Genomic DNA, 26,017 nt, shown 5'->3' on the forward strand with positions numbered 1-26,017 from the left:
AAAGAGAGAGAGAGAGAGAGAGAGAGAGAGAGAGATTGCACATACTTTTGTAAACCAAGAAAATATTTAATAAAAATACATATATATACCGTATTTTTCGCCATATAGGGTGCACCAGCCCATAAGGCGCACCTACTTTTGGGGGGGGGATAAAGGGGAAAAAAATCCCCCCCCAGGCGTGGGGCTGGGGCGGGGGAAGCCCGAGCTTCCCCCGACCACAGCCCCGAGAACAGGCTGCTATCCGCAAGCCTTGGGAGCCCGGCGGGAACTCCCGCGGGCTCCCAAGGCTTGCGGATAGCTTCCTGAAGCCTGGAGAGCAAGAGGGATCGGTGCGCACCGACCCCTCTCCCTCTCCAGGCTTCAGCGAAAGCCTGCATTCACCCCATAGGACGCACACACATTTCCCCTTCATTTTTGGAGGGGAAAAAGTGTGTCCTATAGGGCAAAAAATACGGTATACACACACACACACACACACACACACAACACACATATATACACATAAACACACTCACTTGAGCAATGATCAAATTACTAGAAAAATGATTTCTGATGGAACTGTTGCCCAATACAATTTACTGACAAGTATTAGAGTGACTGTCGTATTGGGAGCCAAGGAAGACAATGTGTCTTTTACTTATCTTTTCCTAGTCACAACTTTCATTTTTACATGTTTTTATGACATCACCACTCTTTTCTGTTCAAGCACCTTGAACTTCAAATTGGCTTCACCAAGCCCTTTCAATAAGCATAGCTTACTTGAGAATGGAAACCAAATGGGGTTATTCAGAATTCTGGAGTATGGGGTCATTAATATGCTCATGACACACAACTCTACTTCTCCTTTACAACTTCAGTGGATGTGCTGGACCACTGTCTTGCCTCAGTAATGGATTGGATGGGGGGCCAAAAAACTGAAGCTCAAATCCAGTTAAGACTGAGGCACGGTTAGTGGGCAGTTCCCTAGACCAGATGGATGTGAGGTTGCCTGCTCTTGATGGGGTTACATGCCCTGACAGATGGCCATCCAACCTCTGCTTAAAAACTTCCAAGAAAGGAGAGTTCACAACCTCCCAAGGGAGTCTGTTCCACTGTCAAACAGATCTTACTGTCAGAAAGCTCTTCCTGATGTTTAATCAGAATCTTTTTGTAACTTGAAGCCATTGGTTTGAGTCCTGCCCTCCAGAACAGGAGTAAACAAGCTTGCTCCATCTTCCATGTGATAATCCTTTAGATATTTGAAGAAACCTATCTTATCTCCTCTCACTCTCTTCTTTTCCAGGTTAAACATACCCAGCTCCCTCAACCATTCCAAATAAGGCTTTTTTCCAGACCCTTGATCATATTGATTGCCCTCCTCTGCACATGTTCCTGCTTGTCAACATCCCTCTTAAATTGTGGAGCCCAGAACTGGATACAGTATTCCAGGTGTGGTCTGACCAAGGCAGAATAGAGTGATACTATTACTTCCCTTGATCTGGACACTATACTTCTGTTGATGCAGCTTAGAATAGCATTAGCTTATTTTGCTGCTGCATCACACTGTTGACTCATGTTAAGCTTGTTGTCTACCAAGACCCGTAGATCCTTTTCACATACGTCTGGTGCTAGGGTTCAACAGAAAAGTGAGCAAGCCACATAGGCTTATTCCCCTCGCTGAACTAGCAGCTGCTGATCTGAGATAACGTTACATTTGTAAGCTGGAATCCTGTGGTTAGAACTTTCCTGTTATTGAAAGTACAACGGTCTGAAGGAAGGGGGTTGAAGCAGTGAGCAACCACAGCACCTGTTTAGACTGGTTTTATGGGAGCCAGGTGCCCTGAAATCCAGCTGGAGACTAATCACAAAGGTTTATGTTTGCTTGCACCAATAATGTCAAAATAGCATAAGCTTAGCTTACATAATAGGGGATAGCAAAAATTAGAGAAACAAATAGATATAAGGGACTGCCAGTCAGAGATGGCCAACTCTTAGCTTCTGCTAATCATATATATTTTCCACCAATCAGAAGACTGTGGAGGGTGGGACATGGGTATAGCACACAGTTGCAATTGAAATTACCGTATTTTTCGCTCTATAACACGCATCTGACCATAACACGCGCATAGTTTTTAGAGGAGGAAAACAAGGAAAAATATTCTAAACGAAACAGTGGATGTATGATTTTTATGGTTCATGCTGTGGCCACAGACATGTGATCTGACAGTGAGTTTGGGGTAGCCCAATGCAAAAATCCTGAGGATCCATGTGGATTCATGCTTTGTAACCACGTTTTTGCGCCATTGCGGCCCCATGAAACAGTGGGTGCGTGTGTGTTTTTTGGTGCAGGCTGTAGCCATGGAAATGCTATGTGATCTGATGGTGAATTTGGGGTGACCCAGTGCAAAAATCCTGAGGATCCATGTGGATCTGTGCTTTGTAACCACGTTTTAAGTGGGGAGGGAAGGAAAAGAACTCAAGGGACAAGGAGCACGCGTGGGGTGTGTGGAGAAGGAGCTTTTCGGAGAGCTGAGCGGGGAGGAGGGAGGGAAAGAGAACTGTTGCTTTAAAGGTATACTTAAGGTATTTGCCCTGTGCCTGGGGTTTTTTCCATTTAACAGTTTGCAGCCTTTTCCTTCCGCTCCTTGTTTTGAGGCAGAATAGATTTGAGCAAGTGAGGAAGACTTGGATTGCAGGGGATTCGCCATTAGCTGTGTAAAAGCGCTCCTCCTTGCAGCCTGAACGATAAGCAGCCACCAGCAGCAATAGAATGGAGCACAAAAAAGCGGTAGGGGCACTAGGACCCAGACAATGCTCAAATCTATCCTGCCTGAAAACAAGCTGCTCCGTCCCAGCGGATCAGCTGAGATGCGGGGATTTGCAAAGTTTTCCCCTCTCCCTCATGCCCTCCCCAGCCTTTTTTTTTACTTCCTGGTTTTCACTGCGCTGGCTCAGAGCTCGAGGTTGGTTTTATTTTGCTGCTGGTTGCTTAAATTTTATCTTTCCTGCCGTCCCTCTGCAGCCTCATTGCTCTGTTTAGAGAGCGCGCGGACTTTTGCTAGCGTCTGTCCCTCCTCCCGTGTAAGCGGCTGCTGCCCGCTTTGCTGCCATGGCTCTCCTTCCCTCCCTCCTCCCCTGCTCCAGGTCGCTTTAAAGCAAGCAAAGTGAGAGCCTCGTAGAGCGTGTAAGCGGCTCCCGCTTTGCTTGACTGACGGCAGCCATGGCTCCGATCCGTGCATTCGCTCCGTAACACGCACAGGCATTTTCCCTTACTTTCTAGGAGCAAAAAAGTGCGTGTTTTGGAGCGAAAATTACGGTATTTAACCTCTATTGCAAATGTTTATTATCAAAATTTACAGACTTTCAGCAAATCAAACAGAAGATATTGAAATAGTTGCAATTTCAGCTGAATTTGGGGGAAACCACTTGAAGCATCCATTGAGTTGAGCTATTTCAATTGCTTTTGTTTGATAATAAACCTGATTTGCAATCGGGGTTGAATAATTTCAATTGTAACTAAGTGCAAAATAGTATATAACGTGCCTTGAAACTTGTGATTTTTGCTCAATCTTTGAGAAAGCATTTCACTGAGCCTCATTGCTGCAGCTTTGAATAAATGATTCATTTCCACCCATTGTCTCTTTATTGACTACAGGGAGACAGTGTTGTAGGGAGCTCCCTCCAATAACACCCCAACTTATCTTTGTGCAGTTGGTTCTTCCTGCCCAAGTGCAGAACCTGACATTAGTCTCTATTGAATTTCATTCTGTTAGTTTCTCTGCAGCCAAAGATGGAGAAGCTCTATACAGTCAGCAAAAACAAGACCTGGAGCTGACTGTGGCTCAGATCATCAACTTCTTATAACAAAAGTCAAGCTTAAACTGAAGAAAGTAGGGAAAACCACTGGGCCAGTAAGATACAATCTAAATCAAATCCCTTATGAATACACAGTAGAAGTGAGGAACAGGTTTAAGGATTTAGATTTGGTGGACAGAGTGCCTGAAGATCTATGGATGGAGGCTCGTAACATTATACAGGAGGCAGCAACAAAAACCATCCCAATGAAAAGGAAATGCAAGAAAGCAAAGTGGCTGTCCAACGAGGCCTTACAAACAGCGGGAGAGAAAAGACAAGCAAACTGCGAGGGAGATAGTGAAAGATACAGGAAACTGAATGCAGATTTCCGAAAAATAGCAAGGAGACACAAGCGGGCCTTCTTAAACGAGCAATGCAAAGAAATAGTGGAAAACAATAGAATGGGAAAAACCAGAGATCTGTTCAAGAAAATTGGAGATATGAAAGGAACATTTCGTACAAAGATTACCATAATAAAGGACAAAAGTGGTAAGGATCTAACAGAAGCAGAAGACATCAAGAAGAGGTGGCAAGAATACACAGAGGAATTATACCAGAAAGATATGGAGGTTTCGTACACCCCAAGTAGTGTGGTTGCTGACCTTGAGCCAGACATCCTGGAGAGTGAAGTCAAATGACCCTTAGAAAGCACTGCTAATAACAAGGCCAGTGGAAGTGGTGGTATTCCAAGCTGAACTATTTAAAATTTTAAAAGATGATGCTGTTAAGGTGCTACACTCAATATGCAGTGCCAAAGAATGCTCCAACTACCACACAATTGCACTCATTTCACACACTAGCAAGGTTATCCTTAAAATTCTACAAGGCAGGCTTAAGCAGTATGTGGACCGAGAACTCCCAGAAGTGCAAGATGGATTTCGAAGGGGCAGAGGAACCAGAGACCAAATTGCAAGCATGCACTGAATTATGGAGAAAGCTAGAGAGTTCCAGAAAAAAAGCTACTTCTGCTTCATTGACTATGCAAAAGCCTTTGACTGTGTCGACCACAGCAAACTATGGCAAGTTCTTAAAGAAATGGGAGTGCCTGATCACCTCATCTGTCTCCTGAGAAATCTCTATGGGGGACTAGAAGCCACAGTTAGAACTGGATATGGAACGACTGATTGGTTCAAAATTGGGAAAGGAGTACGACAAGGCTGTATATTGTCCCCCTGCTTATTTAACTTATATGCAGAATTCATCATGCAAAAAGCTGGGTTGAATGAATCCCAAACTGGAATTAAGATTGCCAGAAAAAATAACAACCTCAGATATGCAGATGACACAACCTTGATGGCAGAAAGTGAGGAGAAATTAAATAACCTTTTAATGAGGGTGAAAGAGGAGAGCGCAAAATATGGTCTGGAGCTCAACATCAAAAAAACTAAGATCATAGCCACTGGTCCCATCACCTCCTGGCAAATAGAAGAGGAAGAAATGGAGGCAGTGAGAGATTTTACTTTCTTGAGCTCCATGATCACTGCAGATGGTGACAGCAGTCATGAAATTAAAAGTTGCCTGCTTCTTGGGAGAAAAGCAACGACAAACCTAGACAGCATCTTAAAAAGCAGAGACATCACCTTGCCAACAAAGGTCCGTATAAAGCTATGGTTTTCCCAGTAGTGATGTATGGAAGCGAGAGCTGGACCATAAAGAAGGCTGATCGCCGAAGAATGGATGCTTTTGAATTATGGTGCTGGAGGAGACTATTGAGAGTCCCATGGACTGCAAGAAGATCAAACCTATCCATCCTTAAGGAAATCAGCCCTGAGTGCTCACTGGAAGGACGGATCCTAAAGCTGAGGCTGCAATACATTGGCAACATCATGAGAAGAGAAGACTCCCTGGAAAAGACCCTGATGCTGGGAAAGATGGAGGGCACAAGGAGAAGGGGACGACAGAGGATGAGATGGTTGGACAGTGTTCTCGAAGCTACGAACATGAGTTTGACCAAGCTGTGGGAGGCAGTGGAAGACAGGAGTGCCTGGTGTGCTCTCGTCCATGGGGTCACAAAGAGTCAGAAGCGACTAAACAACAAGTAGTTTGGACCCAGTTCTCTCATCTGTTAAGGTCATCTGGAATCCTGATTCTGTCTTCTGTGGCATTAGCTACACCTCCCAGTTTGGTGTCTGCTAACTGGATGAGCATCCCCTCAACTCCTTCGTAAAAGCCGTTTATAAAGACATTGAATAATAATAATAATAATAATAATAATTTATTATTTATACCCCGCCCATCTGGCTGAGTTTCCTCAGCCACTCTGGGCGGCTTCCAATCAAGTGTTAAAAACAATACAGCATTAAATATTAAAAACTTCCCTAAACAGGGCTGCCTTCAGATGTCTTTTAAAGAGAAGATAGCTGCTTATCTCCTTCACATCTGAAGGGAGGACATTCCACAGAGTGGGCACCACCACCGAGAAGGCCCTCTGCCTGGTTCCCTGTAACTTTGCTTCTCGCAGGGAGGGAACCGCCAGAAGGCCCTCGGCGCTGGACCTCAGCGTTCAGGCAGAACGATGGGGGTGGAAACGCTCCTTCAGGTATACTGGGCCGAGGCCGTTTAGGGCTTTAAAGGATGATGATGAATGGCCTGAGTGGCATGCTGCAGATATGAGAGCCCGAGGGACAATTGTTTTGAGTGTTTCAGACCACTTGCTGGTAAACTTGCTGGTCAAGAGACTGCACGAGCTGTTTGGCATAAGTTGAGAGATATGCATTTGAGGCAGAATGCTGGTTCCAGTGTGATTTTCTTCAAGAAGCTGTGCAGGCTGCAGTTAGAGAAAGGTGGTGATTTGCCTAGCCATCTATCTCAGTTAAAGCGTCTCAGACAGGACCTTGTTCAGCGAGACCTGGCTATTTCAGAGGCTGTGTTTGCAATGCTGATGATAAATAGCCTAGACGATTCTTACGATGGAGTAGCTGCCCAGATTTCTACAATGCCTTCTGACCGGCTAACGGAAGATTATGTGTCTAGCGTGCTCCTGAATGAGTGGGATCGCAGACAGGCTGTTAGAGAAAGCCGGGACAATGGTGCTGTTAAAAATGTGCTTGAAAATGTGCCTAAGTCTCCAGCAGGGGAAAGTGAAAGTGAAACTGCTGCTGTTAAAGCACTAAAGTTGAAGCGGTGCTTTTCGTGTGGAGCACAAGGCCATTTGAGTTTCCAGTGCAAGAAAACTTCAAAGAAGAAGGGAAACTTCAGAGGCAGAGGGGGAGGACGGCGAAATCCCCAAGCACCTGCTACTTCAAAGGCTTTGATCTCTCGCTGCTCCAATCAACGTGGGTGGAGTTTCTTCGTGGTCGACTCTGGCAGTTCAAACCACGTGGCCAAAGATAAGGATCTCTTTGTTCAGCTTGAGAAGCAAGAGAAAGAAATTCATCAAGCAGATGGGACTGTTCTCACGAGTTTGGCTCAGGGAACTGTGTTCTTAAAGAGCCTGAATGCAACAATTAAGAATGTCCCGTATGCGCCTGATATTCAGGACAATTTGTTGAGTGTTTCCCAGCTTGATCGTCAAGGGTTTAAGGTGGTGTTTGCTAAATCTCGCTGTGAAATTCGTCGAGAGGGCAAGCATCATTCTATATGCAAAATGTGTTAATGGTTTGTACCAATTGCCTTTTGTTTCAGGTACAGGTACTGCAGAAGCAACTGAGAAAGAGTGTTGCAATTTATCTGTTGATAAGAATGAGAAGTTGCATGACCAATGTATTCATTATTACCACCGTGTTTATGGTCATTTGAATTTCCAGGCTGTGGCAAAAATGCCTGATATGGTTCAGGGTATGAAGTTGAAAGAATGTCCCTACCACATGAAATGTGTTTCTTGTGCTGAGAGTAAGGCAAGACAAGCTCCCAAAGGTACAGAGTCTGGGAGAGAGGCCAAGAAACCATACGAAGTCATTCATGCAGACTTAGTGGGGCCTCTAGTGCTCTCTAGAGGCAATTCGAGGTTTTTTATGGTTTTGATAGACTCCTATTCAAGATATGTATGGGTCTATATGCTGCAGAAAAAGTCTGAAGCCTTTACCAAGTTTCGCCAGTTTTGTAAATGGCTCAGAAATGTACATAATGAGAACGTACGTTGTCTTTTCACTGACAGGTGTGGTGAGTTTTGTTCAGAGGAGTTTGAGGCTTTTCTTTCTGAACAGGGCATTGAGCATAGGACGGCCACGCCCAGATCACCCTGGCAGAATGGTTTATGTGAGAGAGTAAACTAGACCCTGCAGCAAGGAATCAGAACACTGTTACATGATTCGGGGCTGCCCAATCCCTTTTGGGCCGAAGCTCTTTCGTTTTTCTGTCACGTGTATAACAGGAGGTATCAGTCCGCTGTAAATTGCACCCCATACGAGATGCTTCACAAAAGAAAGCCATGTGTAAAGCACTTTAAAATTTTTGGATCAGAGGTTTGGGTGCACACCTCGCAGGGTGACAAACTGAGCAAGCGTGGAGAACATGGTGTTTTCCTAGGGTACGAGAAAGGTTCTTATCGTGTTCTGATCACAGGCACGAAAACCATAAGGCTGACCAGGAGTATTGACGACAATCCACAATGGGACAGAGTTGGTGTTTTTCAGTATTATCCCATTTGTGATGATGGTGCAAAAGGGGCAAAGACATTTAAGAGGGAGGCAAGTGCTGTTGCAGCTGATGATAATCCTGATGCCGATGTAGATTCAGGTGGTGGCACAGATTATCAGAGCCCAAAAGCCTCAGGTGAGTCTGACGCTGATTCAGACTTAGCAGCTTCATATACTTTAGCTCCCCATTCTCCCAAAGAGGAGGAAGCACCAGAACAAGAAGATCAAAGAGTTTTGCGCAGATCCGAGAGAACAACCAAGGGTGTACCACCAAAAAGGTTTTCTGAAGAGTTTGCAAAGGCTGCAGTCACATGCAACTCTGCTGGGGTTTTTAAACCAGGCATGAAGTGTGTTGAGTGTAATAGTACAAAACGCTTTATTTATTTCCTTACCTGACCTAAAGTGGTTCATGTATAATATGTTTAAAGGATCAGGATTGAAGGAGCAAGTGTGTGTTTAAGTACTGAAAGTGGTTTGTTTGAATCTGCCTAATTTAGTAATGTAAATTTGCATCTGAGAGGGAGAAATGTGTATGAAGATTTTTCTAGAAGCTGCTTATTCATTTGTGTAGTCACAATGTGCATTTTGTGTGTACTACAGATTGAGGTTTATGATTTAACTCTTTCCTGATAGACACAGAGTGATTGCAGTAACTGTTTAATGATGTGTTAAAGTGTCTTAGATAAAGGGGGAGAGAGATACCTGCAAATGTGTTAACCAAGGTTGTAAGCAGAGAACAACTTTTGGAGTGTGTGTATAAATTGCAGTTATGTTAAAGATTCTTGAAATGATCGGATGAAATGGGGGAGGATGAGGAGATTTCACCCCTCCCATATCCAAGAATCTCCTGAGGAGTCTGCTGATTCTCCAGAGAGGAGAAGGCGTGTTCTGCTCTCTACTTATTCTGCTCCAGCACCGAGTGAGTCAGTCAGTCAGTCAGTGTCGGAGAGAGAGAGAGAGACTGAGTGTTAGAGATAAGGTTGCTGCTAAGAGCAGCTGCAGACACTCAGTGCAGTGCAGCATTCATTTATGCTTAGACCTATTTAGCTCTGTATATAGTTGTATAATAGTTGTAGTTATAGAATAAAGAAGATATTCTACAGAGCTGCTCTCCGAGTTGTTTATATACTCTGCTAGACTCTGCTGTACTCTGCTGTGCGACGACTGTCTTCTTGTGGAAGTGAATCCGGTGCTCACAACTCTAAGCTGTGAGTCCACAGCACTTTGACCTGTTCCTGTGCAGAAGGTGGTCTCTGGAAGTGCTACCCAGCTCGCCTAGCCCAGTCGGGGCTGAAGTGGATGAGTCCAGTTGGTGGCACTGGCTCAAAGGCGATGCTGACACACCAACACTTTGAATTGTGCTCGGAAACATACTGGGAGCCAATGTAGGTCTTTCAAGACAGGTGTTATGTGGTCTCAGCGGCCGCCCCCAGTCACCAGTCTAGTTGCCGCATTCTGGATTAGTTGTAGTTTCCAGGTCACCATCAAAGGTAGCCCCACGTAGAGCGCATTGCAGTAATCCAAGCGAGAAATAACTAGAGCATGCACCACTCTGGCGAGACAGTCTGCGGGCAGGTAGGGTCTCAGCCTGCGTACCAGGTGGAGCTGGTAGACAGCTGCCCTGGATACAGAATTGATCTGCGCCTCCATGGACAGCTGTGAATCCAAAATGACTCCCAGGCTGCGCACCTGGTCCTTCAGGGGCACAGTTACCCCATTCAGGACCAGGGAGTCTTCCACACCAGCCCGCCCCCTGTCCCCCCAAAACAGTACTTCTGTCTTAACAGGATTCAACCTCACTCCATTAGCCGCCATCCATTGTCCAACCGCCTCCAGGCACTCGCACAGGACCTTCACCGCCTTCACTGGTTCTGATTTGAAAGAGAGGTGAAGCTGCATATCATCTGCATACTGATGGACACCTAGTCCAAACTCCCTGATGATCTCTCCCAGCGGCTTCATGTAGATGTTAAGCATGGGGGAGAGGACGGAACCCTGAGGCACCCCACAAGTGAGGGCCAGGGGTCTGAACACTCATCCCCCCACACCACTTTCTGAACAGTGTATAACAGTGCCCCCAGCTCCCAGCCCCCCTAGACGATCCAGAAGGATGTTATGGTCGATTGTATCAAAGGCCGCTGAGAGATCCAGCAGAACTAGAAAATATTGGGATTTCAGCTCCGTTCGTCCAAGCTGATAAGGCTCATCTTCCTCCGAGCCCTCCCAGCAGAGCATTAAAACAACACCACAGCGGAAGGATGAGATAGGTATGAGCTACATTTTTATGCTTTATTACTAAACTATAAAGAGAGCAAAGAAATATACATCCTCTCTCTATGAGAACAGAGAGCAACTGAACAAAGAAAGCAAAGGAACAAAGGAAACAGGAAACTACTAACATCCCATCCCATCTCCCTTTCCTGTGAGACTCCAATAGTCTGGAAGCCCTGGAATGTAAACACAGTCCTGTGATTGCAAGCAGCTGCACAGTGAGGAAACAGAAACTAACAGGAAACAGCTCTCACCTTTGTCCCTAGCCCACCATAGATCATCAACCAGTGCGACCAAGGCAGTTTCAGTCCCATGATGAGGCCTGAATCCCGATTGGAAGGGATCCAAATGGTCCGCAACCTCCAGGCGTGTCTGGAGTTGTTTAGCAACCACCCGCTCAATCACCTTGCCCAAGAATGGAAGATTTGAGACTGGGCGATAGTTAGCCATACTGGCCGGGTCTAAATATGTTTTTTTAAAGAAGTGGTTTAATGACCGCCTCTTTCAGAGGATCTGGGAATGCTCCCTCACAGAGGGAAGCATTCACCACCCCGCAGAGCCCATCGCCCAGCCCTTCCCGGCTTGCTTTTATTAGCCAGGATGGGCAAGGATCAAGGAGACAGGTGGTTGGTTTGACGTGTCCAAGGAGCCTGTCCACATCCTCAGGGGTAACGGATTGAAATTGATTCCATGCAACTTGGCCAGACAGGGCTCTAGCACTCTCCTGCCCCAGCCCTGGTCCCATTGTGGTGTCTACCTCCTTCCAAATATGAGCAACTTTATCTGCAAAAAACTTTGCAAAATCATTGCAGGAGATCTTGGGGTCTTTACAAGGCCCTGGTGGTAAAGGTGGTTCCATTAAATTGCGAACCACCTGAAAGAGTCTCCTGCTGCTGTTTTCTGCAGATGCAATAGAGGCGGTGAAGAAAGTCTTCTTTGCCGTCACTATCGCCACTTGGTAGGCTCGACCTTGAGCTCTAACCCGTGTCCGGTCAGCTTCAGAATAAGTTATCCGCCACTGACGCTCTAGCCGTCTCAGCGATTGTTTCCTCGCCCTCAGCTCCGAAGAAAACCATGGGGCTGTCCAGGCTCCATGCAATTGGAGAGGGCGCTTTGGAGCCAGAAAGTCGATAGCCCTGGTTAACTCCGCCTTCCAGCGGGCCACCAGGGAATCAGCTGAAAGGCCATCAACATGGGATAAAGCATCCCCTACCACCCTCTGGAAACCATCTGGATCCATTAAGTGGCTGGGGCGGGCCATCCGAATTGGTCCCACCTCCCTGCAGAGGGGAAGGGTCGTGGAGAAGTCCAGTTACACCAGGAAGTGATCTGACCATGGCACTTCTTAAGTTTCGCTTTTACTTAGTATCAGATCACCAACATCCATAGAGGTGAACAACAGGTCCAACGCATGTCCGCGGCTATGAGTTGTGGCCAGACTTATTCAGGGACAGCCCCATGGAGGCCATGCTTTCCACAAAGTCCCGAGCAGCCCCTTGTAAGGTCGTGTCGGCATGGATGTTAAAATCTCCTAGGACAACCAAACTAGGTCTCCAGGAGAACATCCGCCATGACCTGAAGCAGCTTGGGCAGGGAATCCTTGGTGCAGCGGGGAAGTTGGTACACCAAAAGGAATCCTGTACTGCCCCTATTGCCCAGCCTCCAGAACATGCACTCAGAAAACTGGGTCTTCCCAGTAGGACGCCTGATGCAAGCTAGTGACTTCCTAAAAATCACTGCAACCCCCCCTCCCCGCCCACATGACCTGGGTTGCTAAGACAGGCCCATCTGCTTCATCCAACCAAGTCTCTGTCAGGTCAAGTCCTCCATCCATGATCAAGTCATGGATGGCAGTGGTCTTATGAATCATTGACCTAGCATTACACAGCAACACCTTCAGGTCATGTGGGTTTCCCTTGTTGATTCCAGTATCCATCCGGTCAAGACCAGACCCGGAGGCAAGGATAGTCTCCAAACAACGACTAAGCCTGCCTCCTCAGTACATGGTCTGGTCGTAGCGTAACTCCTCCTCCTGCCCATGATCACTGAGATCAGATGTCCCAGTGCATCCCCCCCCCCATGGAACTTGCCCAGCCATTATGTTGGCTGGGGCCCCACTCCCAGGCAGCCCTGATCCCGCCCCTTGAAAACAAAACGCAAACTATACAGCAACCAATAAAACAACAAAAACTGAACAGTTATACTAAAATTAATCCCCAACCAGATATCCACCCCACCCCCCAACCAAACAAAAAGGGGTGGGGAGAAGAAAAAACTTAAAATGCCACCGACTACTTAAAGACATTTTAAAACACATTAGCCACTTGGAACAGGGAAGCAACAGCAGAACAACCCTGCACTTCCCCAAGAGTTTGTTCCAAATGACTCCAGCCCCACTCTCTAGGAACTGCCACAGGAGTCCTTTTGTAGCTGGGAGTGTGAGGGCCTGGGCCAGTTGGAAAAGGCCTTGGAAGGGAGCAGGCCCTGCAGTCCTCACCACAGCCGATGGTTCTATATAGTCTGAATACAACAATAGAGTTTGCAGGATTTGTTTGTGTTCAGCTGAGTTTGCGGGCGGGTCCCTAGTTTACCTTTAAATTTGTGAGCCCTGTTCATATTCCTTAAGGAATGCTAATAAACATAAGGCTGTATGCCTCTTTTCTGTTCTTCCTTCAGGAAATATGCACATAGAGACAGGTATGTTTTATAAGACTTCTCATATGAGTGATGGTGGGCAATATCCATTTTATATCCTTCTGTGATCAGATGAGTTATTTTGTCATTTTTTGTCTTTATAGATTTACCCTTGTTCTAAACTATTAATTACGCACTGTTTACATTTTACCACACAGGTAATGTTGCATGTATGCAGTCTCTCCACATTTTACATCATGTGGAAACCGGGTGGATTTGATTTAAATCACGATTTAAATCACTAGTCAGTAAGAAGAGATTTATTGTTATTTTTTACAGAAAGACATTCTTCTGGTATAATCTTAATATTTACAACCAGATGAAGGTTTCATTTTTGGAATAACAAACTTTCAGAGCAGTTTTTACAGTTATATCAAAAATTACTGATTTGGTTATACTATTAGCAATACATAGACATAATTATGAAATTATTCAGGGGCTTAATAAGTTAACTGTTTATATTCGGACAGCTTTTCTGCTGTACTTTATTGGAGGGAGAAAAATAATCATTTACTTAGTAACAATTTATTTAACTAAAACAATAACATTGTAGCATATGTATCCATGTTAACTAATGTGGTTAAACAATTTAAAAAAAACTTAGACTGTGTTTTAGCACACATGAAAAACTTAAATCCTTATTTCCTGATTAATAGCCTTTGGACTATAATGTAACTTAAATAAAAAAAAACTTTATTTAGAAAGATTTTTCCTCCAAAAGCATTTTATTTAAAAAATCTGATTTAAATTTTTAAAAATCTGATTTTTTAATTATTTTTTTTAATCATTGATTTTTATCCACCCTGCTAGAAACACACGTCACACATCCTTCAGGTTTAAGATTGCTGGATTGCTAAATTTAGTATTCTTCAACACACACACACACAAATTGTACATAGCTGTGTTGGTCCATTATGACAAATGCAAAAGCTGTAATAGGGCTTTTACAATGATTCATAAGCTGTGGCAATTCTTGTTCATGTAAACATTGAGAAAATATTAGCATTCCATGCAGGCTGGGAAATATCAGGTTTTCAACATCGCAATGTATCACCAACCAAACATTGTGATCTGGCGATACACTGCAATGTGAAACAAGCTGCATTGGCCCCTGTTCCGTGAGGCCCTTTCACCTCAGCACTTCACGGGGCCAGGGATGACACAGCTTGTCCTCGGCACGTGGAGGCAACAGGCTGCCTCACCCCGCCTCCTCACTGCCTTGGAAGGCTCCCACCCCCCAACTGAGCATTCCCTCTAGCACACTGAGGAAATGAGCTACTTAGGCAAGCCGGAGGGGGGCACTCCCTCAAAGGCGCCTGCCACCCCGGGAGGAAAGACGCAGCCCACCCTCCTGGGTGAAGGCAGCCAGGCGGCACAGAGCCTGTCAGGTTCCATTTCCAAGACTGCCTCCAACTTCGCACGGGCGGGCTACCTCTTTCTCCCAGGAGGCAGAGGCGACCCACCTGTGCTAAGGTGGTGGTGGCTGAAACAGCCATATGAATGCTCTGTTCACATGGTAGCCTCAGCAGCTGCCGCCTTGGCACAGGCAGGGGGTGCTACTCCTCTTCCAGGAGGAAGAGGTAGCCCACCCGCCCCAGGTGAGCCCCAGGCAGCCATGCACCCCTCAATGGAGAAGTTTAAACAAGCCAAGAGGGAGGAACAAGCTTCATCAGCAACAGCCGATGTAGCTTGTTCCTCCCTTAGTTATATGATAGCCAGAGCTTTATGGCAATTTCATGTGGCAGTATATCACAAGTGAAACCACTGCTGCTCCCGAGTCCCTCTGCCACCAGTGCCCAGCTGCAGCTTGTTTCTCCTTTGGCGCACTGGGGGCAGAGGGACTCAAGACAGAGGTGGCGGTTTCACTCACGATATACCGCTGGGTAAAGCTACCATTGGTGCCTGGCCCTCATACCGGTCCTAGCCTACATTCCATGAAATAATATTAAGATTCCATCTAATTCTAGAAGCAGAGCTGCAAAATCTTCTGTGCTGTACATCTTGAGGGAAAACTCCAGTTCATCTCCCACAAAAATGGGAAATGCTAAAAGGCTGCTTAGAAAATACTTTTAACTTCTGCTCACAACTCAAACATTCATCTGCTTTAGCATATGACTTGGCAACTATGCAAAGAGTTCATTTGCACTTTTACTCTGAATTGACTGTCTAGCATAAAGGTAAAGGTAAAGGGACCCCTGACCGTTAAGTCCAACCTCTGGGGTTGTGGCACTCATCTCGCTTTACTGGCCGAGGGAGCAGATGTTTGTCTGCAGAGTTTTTCCACAGTTTTATCTAATATTCTGGCCATATTCTTCTCCTTTTAAAATATCAGTCATGATAAGCTAAGAAAAATGTGGATGCAATCCTGGTGGCTTTTTTTAGTGTTGAGAGGTCCTTGAGACTAGGATGCTACAACATGTGAGGGGTAGCTTTGGATAAAGAGGGTTATGGAAACCATTTGAGATAAGAGCTCCATGTGATTCTGTTAAACTTGTAGCTTTGCTGGTGATCTGGATAGTATGATCTGTAAGTAAGCTGCTTTGTTTGGAGCTTGGCAATGAAACTGAGGCATTTTTTTATTAAATATGAATAAAGAGACAGATATGAATGTGGTTTGGGTTGAAGAAATCGGTAATGAGAAACAATCATACAACAGAATGCTTTTCAACAGAAACTTACAAGAAACAAAGAAGCAAAAGATATTGAAGAGTATTACTTTACATGAAAAAATATTGATCAATAATCCGGGAGATTTAAGAACAATGAACACTATTAAAATGCTCCAAACCCAACTTTTAATGATGGTTATTCAAGAAATGAAACAGAAATTAAAATACCTTAAGCAGAAACATTTTGAATTTGCAAACAAACCAGGAAGATTACTGCCTTGGAAGTCAAAAAAGGAAAAGAAGGGAAATGTTATAAACAAAATAAATACGTATGGTAAAGTAACATATTATGAAAAGGCAGTGAGAATGGATTTTTTAAAGATTTTATTCTAACATATATACAAGAGGGAGAAGACAAAGAAAAGATAGAGCAATATCTGAGAAGCAGAAACCTGCCAAAAATGTCAAAACAACAAGTGGCTATATTAAATGCCCCAATTTTAACAGAAATAGAGAATGCAATAAGTCAAGCTAAGATTAATAAAGCACCTGGGCCAGATTGTTTAACTGCTGTCTATTATAAAGTGTTCAAAGACCAGCTAGTCTGTGTGTGTATTGATGAACAATATCCTAATTAAGGGTAGGATCCCAGATTCCTGGAAGAATGCAAATATTGTGTTGCTTCCTAAACAAGATCAAGACTTAACACAAGTTAAGAACTATAGGCGCATTTCTTTGCTTAATTGAGATTATAATGTATTTGCTGAAATAATGGCAAAAAGATTTAAAATAATGCTGAGAGACTTTATACATGGGCTCTGGGGAAAGTTATATGAGAGGGGTTAGGACAATCTATACAAAGCAATTTGCCAGTTTTATAGCAAATGGTAATTTATCAGAAAAGTTTACTATATCAAAAGGAACAAGGCAAGGATGCCCATTGTAAGAGAAAATAAAGATAGAGGTGTTCAAATAGGGCATCAGAAATATCAACTAAGGACCTTTGCGGACGACTTACGTTTTATTTGAAGATAACCCTTTTAAAAATACGAGAACAGTATTTAGTGAGATTTAACAGTTTGGAGACCTAGCAGGTTTTTATATACCATATTTTTCGCCCTATAGGACGCACTTTTCCCCCTCCAAAAATGAAGGGGAAATCTGTGTGCGTCCTATGGGGCGAATGCAGGCTTTCGCTGAAGCTTGGAGAGCGAGAGGGGTCGGTGCGCACCGACCCCTTCTCACTCTCCAGGCTTCAGGAAGCTATCAGCAAGCCTGGGGAGCCCACGGGAGTTCCCGCAGAACTCCCTAGGCTGCGGATAGCAGCCTGCTGCCCGGAGTGCGGGGCGAGCTGAAGCCGCGGCGGGGGGGGGGAATAAATTTTTTTTTCTTTATTTCCCCCCCAAAAAACTAGGTGCGTCCTATAGGGCGAAAAATATGGTAAATAAGGGTAAGACAAAGATGATGGTAAAAAATATGAATCAACAGGAGAAAGACGCTGCAAGAGAAGATGGGTATCAAGGTGGAGAAAAAGGTGAAATATTTGGGTGCATGGCTAACAAATAATGAAATGTTATATCAGAATAATAATGTTAATGTCTGGAATGGAGTGAAACATGATTTATTGAGATGGGGAAGGATGAAACTTTCGCTGTTGGGAAGGATTTCAGCCATAAAGATTACCTAAGATTTTTTTTATTTCAAACCATGCCAATAATTAGTAATGTCAGCTGCTTCAGACAATGGCAAAAAGTTATCTAGATTTATCTTGCAGAGGAGGAAACCAAGGATTAAATTTAAAATATTAATGGATCTTAAGGAAAGAGGTAGATTCTCACTGCAAGATCTTAAATTATATTATGGAGCAGTTTGTCTGATCTGAAGGATTATTATTTAAAAATATTATATTGTTGGATTTGAAAGGGTAAGGAAGACTGTCTGGTTGGCATGCTTATTTCTTGGTATGATAAGACAAAGATTCACAAAGTGTTTTTGGATCATTGTGTACAAATAAGTCTTTTGAGAGTCGGGGCCAGGTGCGGCGTTAATTCTGAACGCTGATTTGAATATGTTAATTGCTGCATTACAAGAAACAATGCCACATAACTTTTTCTCAAAATAGGGTTGGAATGGGGGGGTCCTGAGGGGTCATTTCATCATATGTGGTGATCTTGTAGCAAGGCTAAGGGTTTCTGGGAAATGATATACCATGAATTGAAAAAGATGTATAAAATGACCTTTCCCAAAAAACCCAAAGCCTTTATTATTGGGGATAATAGGGACAGAGATTCCAAAAAAAAACCCTGACCAACCTTTTATGTATGCAACAACTGCAGCTAGAATTTTATATGCACAGAAATGGAAAGATGAAGAGACTCCAAATAAGGAAGAATGGCTTATAAAACTGACTGATAAAGTAAGAGGACAAAATAATATCTTCATAGATGAATGGAGGCCATTGGTGGGTTAACGATTGTGCTATTATTCTTATATGAAGTCACATGCAAGATTTGAGATATGAGCAATGGAAGAGTGTAGAGAATGGACTTTGGGCGCTTCGAAAATATAGATGTGTGTTAATGCAGCTACTACTTGGGTCGTTCCATATCAAGTGGTCCAATTTTTTTACCTCATGTCAAATTTCTTAATATTCTGAACACTTGTTGAATGATCAAAACAAAGTTTAAATTTAAAATTTTATTTTTTTATCTCATCCCGTTTGTGAGTGAATTTCAAAAAATTGACAATTTTGACCTTGCCAGTCTACACAAAACCTTAAAAGCTCAGCCCAGAATTGAGATATGTCAAAAAGAAAAACCCCAATCTCTTCAGAACTTCATGGACTTTAATATGATATGTCACATGGTGGGCTTACTTTAAATTTTAAAGTTAAGTCACATAACTTAAAATTTTAAAAAGTGATTTAAATATCATATGATTAAATTTTCCCCCAAAATGTATTGATTTTTTAACATTTCTAAGAGCTACCTGCAAAATTTTGGGATCCCAATGAGATCACAGTTTTTATAAATATTTTGTACATACATGTCTGCCTTGGTTCTGTTTAGGATAAGTGGATCTTCTTGGAGTAAAATATTGCAGAATAAACAAGACTTCAAACTATAATATCAGTTACTTCAGGCATTTTACTTTTGAAATATTTCAATTTTGGGCTGAGCCAAAATTGTCAATTTTTTGAAATTTCAAACCCTCATAACTCAAATGGGATGAGATAAAAAATTTAGATTTAAACTTAGTTTTGATCATTCAACAAGTGTACAAAATATTAAGAAAATTGGATGACATGAGGTAAAAAAGTTGGATCACTTGATATGGAATGACCCTGAAATTGTGTTATTGTACATATTTATTACATGCTGTGTGTGTGTGTGTGTGTGTGTGATTCCACGCCAAATCACCTGATTTTAATTCTTGACCGTGCTCTCACAACTCAGATTTTCTTCTATTTTTTATACCTGTGAGATAATCTCAAATTAATTTTGCTAAAAAAAATTGGTCCAAAATTGGACACAGGATAATTTTCTTTAAAAATTGATTTTTGCGCTTTGAACATATCATTGCAAAAGTGTTTTACACAATAAAATTAAAAAGAGCTCTAGGACATATTTTGTTTTTATAAAACTTAATTTTTAAAATACCATATTTTTCACTCCATAAGACGCACTTTTTTCCTCCTAAAAAGTAAGGGGAAGTGTCTGTGCGTCTTATGGAGTGAATGTGTGGTTGATCGCTGGCTCCCTTTCTGGCCCTGCCCCCTTGCCCAGGCCTCCATTGTTGAATGTTGTGCAGATGGAGGCTGTTTGTTTCCCCAGCTGCATGTGACTGGCTGATCTGTCTGGAAACTGTAGAAACAGCTCCCTTTCCTTTCCTAAAGAAGCTGCAGAACCCATAAAACAGAATTTTTTTCCCTTTGCAAAGTAAGCTCAACAACTGTGAGCTGATCCCCCCAAAAACGGGGCTTTCCCCCCTTTCCTCCTCTAAAAACTTATGCGTCTTATGGTCAGGTGTGTCTTATGGAGCGAAAAATATGGTATATCAGATGACATTGTAACATAAGAGAGTACAATTTAACTATTCTCATGAATGTGTGACTTATTTCAGGCTCAAAGAGACCTTAAACCTGTACAAAATAACAATCTTTTTTTGAAAAAAAATTGCTTCAAAATCAATTTGTTTTTTAACCACAAAGAACTCTCCTCATTTTTAAAACATAACAAGCACATGGTTAGCCCATTCTACAACAAAAGTATGATGCACGGTCGGTGACCCTTTTCTGTGGAACTTAATACCATTTTTATACCTTATTTTGAAAGAGACCACAATTAGCTTTATTTTGATACCAATATAAGCCCAATTGGTTGAAAAATAAGTGAAACAGGAGGTTTTTTCTAAACTGACACAGAAATTGCATTAGCTTAAATTGTGCAGAAATCGAAATTTTAAAAAAATTCTCCTGTGCCCAAATCTTAAAAATAATCTGAGGTTATCTCATAGATTTTCTTCAAAAAATGTTTATGTGTAGATACCAGAGTCGTGAGAGCACATGGCACCAAGGGACTTGGCGTGGAATGACCCATATATATGTATGTAGGTATGTATGTATGTATGTATGTAAGTAATTGGTTTTATGCCTGACAGCTGCTTAGATGCCAGCTTTGACAATTAAGAAGCATATAAATTCATTAAGACTACTGAAAGAAATTAGAGAGAGAAAGTGAAACAAATGTGCAACTTTAGATTATTTGGAGAGGTGCTGTGAGAAGAGGCAGGGACAGTAGAAATAGTTCTATGAGCAGTTCCTCCTAAATAACAGGGTTAGGGGAAGAGAGGATGTCTCAAATCTCTCTAAAGCAACCGTCCAGTGCCTCATTACATAAGAAAGGAACTTTCCAGCCTCCCCCCCCCCCCGCAAAGCAAAGCTCATTCTGATTAAATAACAAACCCATAAACACCCCTTCTCTTCTTTTGGCTCTTCTCTTCTGAAACAAGAGGGTGGTGGGAAAGTGTGGGGAGTGGGAGAGATGATCGCCTGGAGTAGAAAGAAGTAGTGGAGGAATTCCAATCCAACCCCCATTTCCAAAAACTGCTTTATTACTGTAAAAGAGGAGCAAAAGACTGCTGGATTAAGCAGAAGCTGATCTTGAGGGGAGGACCGCTTGGCCTATCACTCAGTATCCTAAAAACCAAAGTGCCGCACCAACAAGCACAAAACAACCCATCCACAGTGCCACAAATCCAACTTAATGGTGTAACGTTGGAAAAGGTTGATCACTTCCCCTACCTGGGCAGTTATCTTTCCAAAGGGGCCGACATTCATGCTGAAATCCAGCGGTGCCTGAACTCTGCAAGTGCAGCTTTCTCCCGATTGAAGTGCAGAGTGTTTGAGGACTGGGACATTCACAAGGGAACCAAAATACTTGTTTACAAAGCTATTGTACTACCAATTTTACTGTACGCTTGTGAAACATGGATCACTTATAAATGCCATCTCCAACTCCTCGAACAATTCCATCAACAGTGTCTCCAAAAAATTTTACACATCACTGGAAGACAGGCAAACTTACGCCAGTGTACTAGAAGAAGCAAAGATCACCGGTATCGATGCAATGATTATTCAACATCAACTTTGTTGGACTGGTCATATTGAAAAGGAGGTGAAAAGGAGAAACAAGCTAAGAGGAAGGCATGTCTGGCAAACCCTCACTGTGATAAACTCCCACCTGGAAACCTTATGTCCCCACTGTGGAAGGACATGTGCATCCAGAATTGGCCTCCACAGTCACTTACTCATGGAAGAGAATCTTACTCTGCTACAAGTGATTGCCAAAGAAAGGAAGAAACACTTTCATCAACCTAAGCCTCCCCATCTCAATTTGGTTAACAGGTGCTCAATTCAGACACAAGTACTCGTACACTGAAAAATTCACATGAATATATGCATATAACACACAACCACAAATCAACAGTGAAAGGGCTCTATATATGTATGAGAATTATATACAGATGAAATGGGTTTATATATGCTTTCACTCCTCATCCTTCCCCCCCCCCCCGGGTTGCTACCTGTCCCTTATAATAAGGGATTGTCCCTTATTTCAAGGAAAAATGCTGTGTCCCTTATTTCTGCCTCGCTTTCTTCTTCTCCCTCCTTTTCTGCTGAGGTGAGGGCTGAACTCGGCTTCTCCCTCCCTCCCATCTCTACCAGCGCTGTTGCCTCCCTCCTGCCTGTCTGCATTCTCTGTCTCCCTTTCCTTTCCTTTCCTTTCCTTTCCCTACCCCTCCCTGTTACACTAAATCCAGTAGAGTGAATGGAGTGATTTGGGTGGGGGGAGAGGAGAGGCTGGCCAGCACTAAAGCTGGCAGATTTTTTTTCTGCTGACCAGGGAAATGAAGGATACTAGGCTGCTGTATAAAGAGGGACAGTGGATATTGCAAACCCATTTTTTAGGTACCAAAGAAAACCCCTCTCCCCCAAAACCCATGACTATTTAAAGAGCTTTAAATGTGTACTGCAGATGAGGACTCAAACTCCCTTGCAAGAAACCGTAACAGTCCTAAATTCACTTTCAGCTTGACTCTTTGAAAATAGAAATAAGTCCCAATTATTTCAGTTGAATTTACTTTCAAGTAAGTATGCAGAGGAGTGAAGCCTTAAACAGTGGTTGATTTTATTTATACAATATTTGCATCAATTTAAATAAAGGACAGGTCCAAAAATGAAGCACACATGTAACCCTAGTGGTTAAATGAACTTGTTTAATTATGATGCATGCATGTGAATGTATAAGGCATTAGCTACATGGAAAGGGAAGTTGGAGACAAAGTTTCGTGAGGAAAAGAAACAGAATTTGTTGCACCGGGTTTCTACATTTACCATTCTTCTGACAAGCAGAAATTCAGCAGGTGGGGAGGGTATGAGTCATTGAAATTAATGTGCCTTGCTAACGTAGATCTGTAAATTTCATTGGGTCTCCTCTATGAGTATGACCCGCTCTGGAAACAACCCATTGTAATCAATTACTTTACCTTGTGCAGAAATTACTTAAAAGCAATTTTTAGTCCCCCAATTCCTCCCTCCCATCATGTCCCATATTTTGCCTAACCTGTCCCTTATTTTGCCAGACCAAAGGTGGCAACTCTACTCCAACCCCCTGCCACCGATTACTTCACAGTCTGAGGTAGTAATGTTTCTGAATACCAGTTGCTGGAAACCTCAAGAAGGGGTGTTCGCTCCGCTCTCGGGGGCCAGGCTTCTCAGAAGTCGATCCAAGGGGGGCAGGAGATTACGAGTGTGACAGGGGCAGCCGCAGTTTCCTCTTGCACCTCGCGAACCTCTTCTCTGCCTCCCCCCAATAATGTTCTCCTTAGGCTTAAACGTGTGTGTGAAAAAGGGCGGGGCGGTTTTCCAGCCTGGCCCAGCGGCGTTCTAGGCCCTCGGGGCACAAAGAGAGGGAAGTGGAGGAGTCAACACTTCACTCCTCGATTCGCGCCAGGACAACGACCTCATTTCATTACCTTGTAAAAGGCCTCGTTGGAGCCGCGCACCTCCACCACCAGCTCTTCCATGGCGGCAGCGGCGGCAGGACAGGAGGGAGTTGTGGAAAAGCAGGAGGTGAAAAGAGGCCTATGGCCCAGACGGCCTGTCGTCCGGCTTCCTCCTTTCTTGTGGCCTCCTTCAGTCTACCTCACTGGCGCGCGCAGGAGGCGGCGGCGGCGGCAATTTAGGCCGAGAGGCGGCTTCCCCTTCGCCACCTCCTAACAGCTCGTCGTTGTCACTGCCCTTAATGAAAGTGAAATTGTCACCCCGCAGCGTCGAAGGCTGTGGCTGCAACGGCTGCTGAGCAGGGAAGTGGGGGACGAGCAGTGCCACAAGCCGCCCGCTTCGAATGTAAACATTAAAAAAAAAAAAAAAAAAAACCTGGCGCCGTCACGTGATACAGCGGGGTTCCGGAGATGTGACGTGGGGCGGGAGGGGTAAGAAAAGGAGAGGAGTCGGAGTCACACGATTACTCCGGCGCACTTACGTGAGCGCGCTCTTTCGAGCGTTCTCTGGTGCTCAAGAAAGAGCATTACCGAACGCTGAAACCCTAAGTGACCAACGGCGTTGATGAGCTGTCGCCCACCCCTGTCTACTCTTTCACTTGCTCTCGCCCGCCCACAGTCACTCAATGGAACGGCCACTCGCTGCTTTCAACAACTCAAATCCTTCTCTCCGTTAAGAGTGATGCTACATCTGTCCAATGAAATATTTGGGAGCGGAAGCTCTGAAAGATGCTACTGACGGGGCGCGATGTGCAGTTTCCTGGGTTTAAGAAACGATTCGGAGGTTAGTAGCATGCTGAGCGGGGAAGTGTTAAATCATTTTTTGTTGAGTGAGGGTTTTTGATACGGGGTAAAAAGAAGGAAATTATTTTTATTAGTGAAGAAAAGTGGAGCATAGAGCATTCAAATACATACACGTAATTAAAAATATGTGTGATTTTTTTCAAGTCGGACATTCCTGTTGTATTTATTTATCTTCAATGCTGCTTCACATCTTAACAAATCTCTTAGAGTTCACTTACCCTTCCAAAAAAATTGGTACTGGGTAAAAGTTGGATCCAGATGATTTTAAACGGATCCTCATGAATTCATGATTTTTTCATTCAAATGAAATAAAACCACCATGATACTGTAGACGTCTTAGTTTATAGGCAGCATCACAAAAATCATGCATCCACTGTTTGGTGGGGCCGCAATGGCACAAAAACATGGTTGCAAAGCACAGATCCTCATGATTCCTGCACTAGATCAGCCCAAAGTCAACATTGGATCACACATGGCCATGGGCACAGCCTGCACCACAAAAATCACAGATCCATGGCTTCCTGGTGACACCGTGGCCCAAAAACATGGTTCCAAACCATGGATCCTCAGGGCTTTTGCATTGGGGCACCCCTAACTCTCCATCAAATGACACATCATGGCCATGGGCACAGCCTGCACCACAAAAATCACGGATCCACAGCTTCCTGGCAACACCATGGCCCAAAAACGTGGTTTCGAAGCATGGATTCTCGTGGATCCTCAGGCTTTTTGCATTGGGGCACCCCTGAAAAGTAAAGGTACCCCCTGACCATTAGGTCCAGTTGTGGACAACTCTGGGGTTACGCGATCATCGCTCTATAGAAGAAGAACAGGAAGAGGAATTTGGATTTGATATCCTGCTTTATCACTACCCGAAGGAGTCTCAAAGTGGCTACCAATCTCCTTTCCCTTCCTCCCCCACAACAAACACTCTGTGCGGTGAGTGGGGCTGAGAGACTTCAAAAAAGTGTGACTAGCCCAAGGTCACCCAGCAGCTACACCACACTGGCTCTCTGGGAGCCAGTTCCCCAGATTACAAGTCTACCGCTCTTATCCACTACACCACACTGGCCAAGGGAGCTATCGTTGGTCCGCAGACAGCTTCCGGGTCATGTGTCCAGCATGACTAAGCTGCTTCTGGCGAACCAGAGCAGCGCACGGAAACGCCATTTACCTTCCCTCTGGAGCGGTACCTATTTCTGTATCTACTTGCACTTGACGTGCTTTTGAACTGCTAGGTGGGCAGGAGCTGGGACCGAACAACAAGAGCTCACTCCGTTGCGAGGATTCGAACTGCCAACCACCTGATCGGCAAGCCCTGGGCTCTGTGGTTTAAACCACAGAGCCACCCACATCCTGGGGCACCCCTAACTCACCGTCAAATCACACATGACCATGGGCATAGCCTTCACCACAAAAAACACAGATCCACGGCTTCCTGGCAACACCATGGCCCAAAAACATGGTTTCGAAGCACGGATCCTCATGGATCCTCAGGGTTCTTGCATTGGGTCACCCTAAATTCACCCTTTATTCAAATATCTTGTACATAGCCACAGATCTGACCCCAAAAATCATGGATCTACTGCTTTGTGGCCCTGGCCAGATGCTGCCCTGGATATATTGGCCAATTTTTAGGTGGGTGTGCCGGGATGAAGGAAACAG

At 44.0% G+C, this 26,017-nt stretch overlaps 1 protein-coding gene across 4 annotated transcripts in view; it reads right to left on the bottom strand.

Annotated features, from left to right (window-relative positions):
• LOC308467741 (fragile X messenger ribonucleoprotein 1-like) overlaps positions 1-23,904 on the bottom strand; it is a 170,555-nt gene extending 146,651 nt beyond the window's left edge. For 2 of the 4 annotated variants that reach the window (XM_080989438.1, XM_080989436.1), the window contains exon 1: positions 23,522-23,903. In XM_080989438.1, coding sequence (XP_080845564.1) covers positions 23,522-23,572 — 51 coding nt within the window. In that variant the 5' untranslated portion in view covers positions 23,573-23,903. Of the gene's footprint in view, positions 1-23,521 lie in introns of all 4 variants that reach the window. The other 2 variants (XM_080989437.1, XM_080989439.1) reach the window with 2 other exon arrangements.
• Between the last annotated feature and the right edge of the window lie 2,113 nt (positions 23,905-26,017).

This window comes from Podarcis pityusensis (assembly GCF_964106645.2).
Source record: "Podarcis pityusensis genome assembly, chromosome: W".
Classification (NCBI taxonomy): domain Eukaryota; kingdom Metazoa; phylum Chordata; class Lepidosauria; order Squamata; family Lacertidae; genus Podarcis; species Podarcis pityusensis.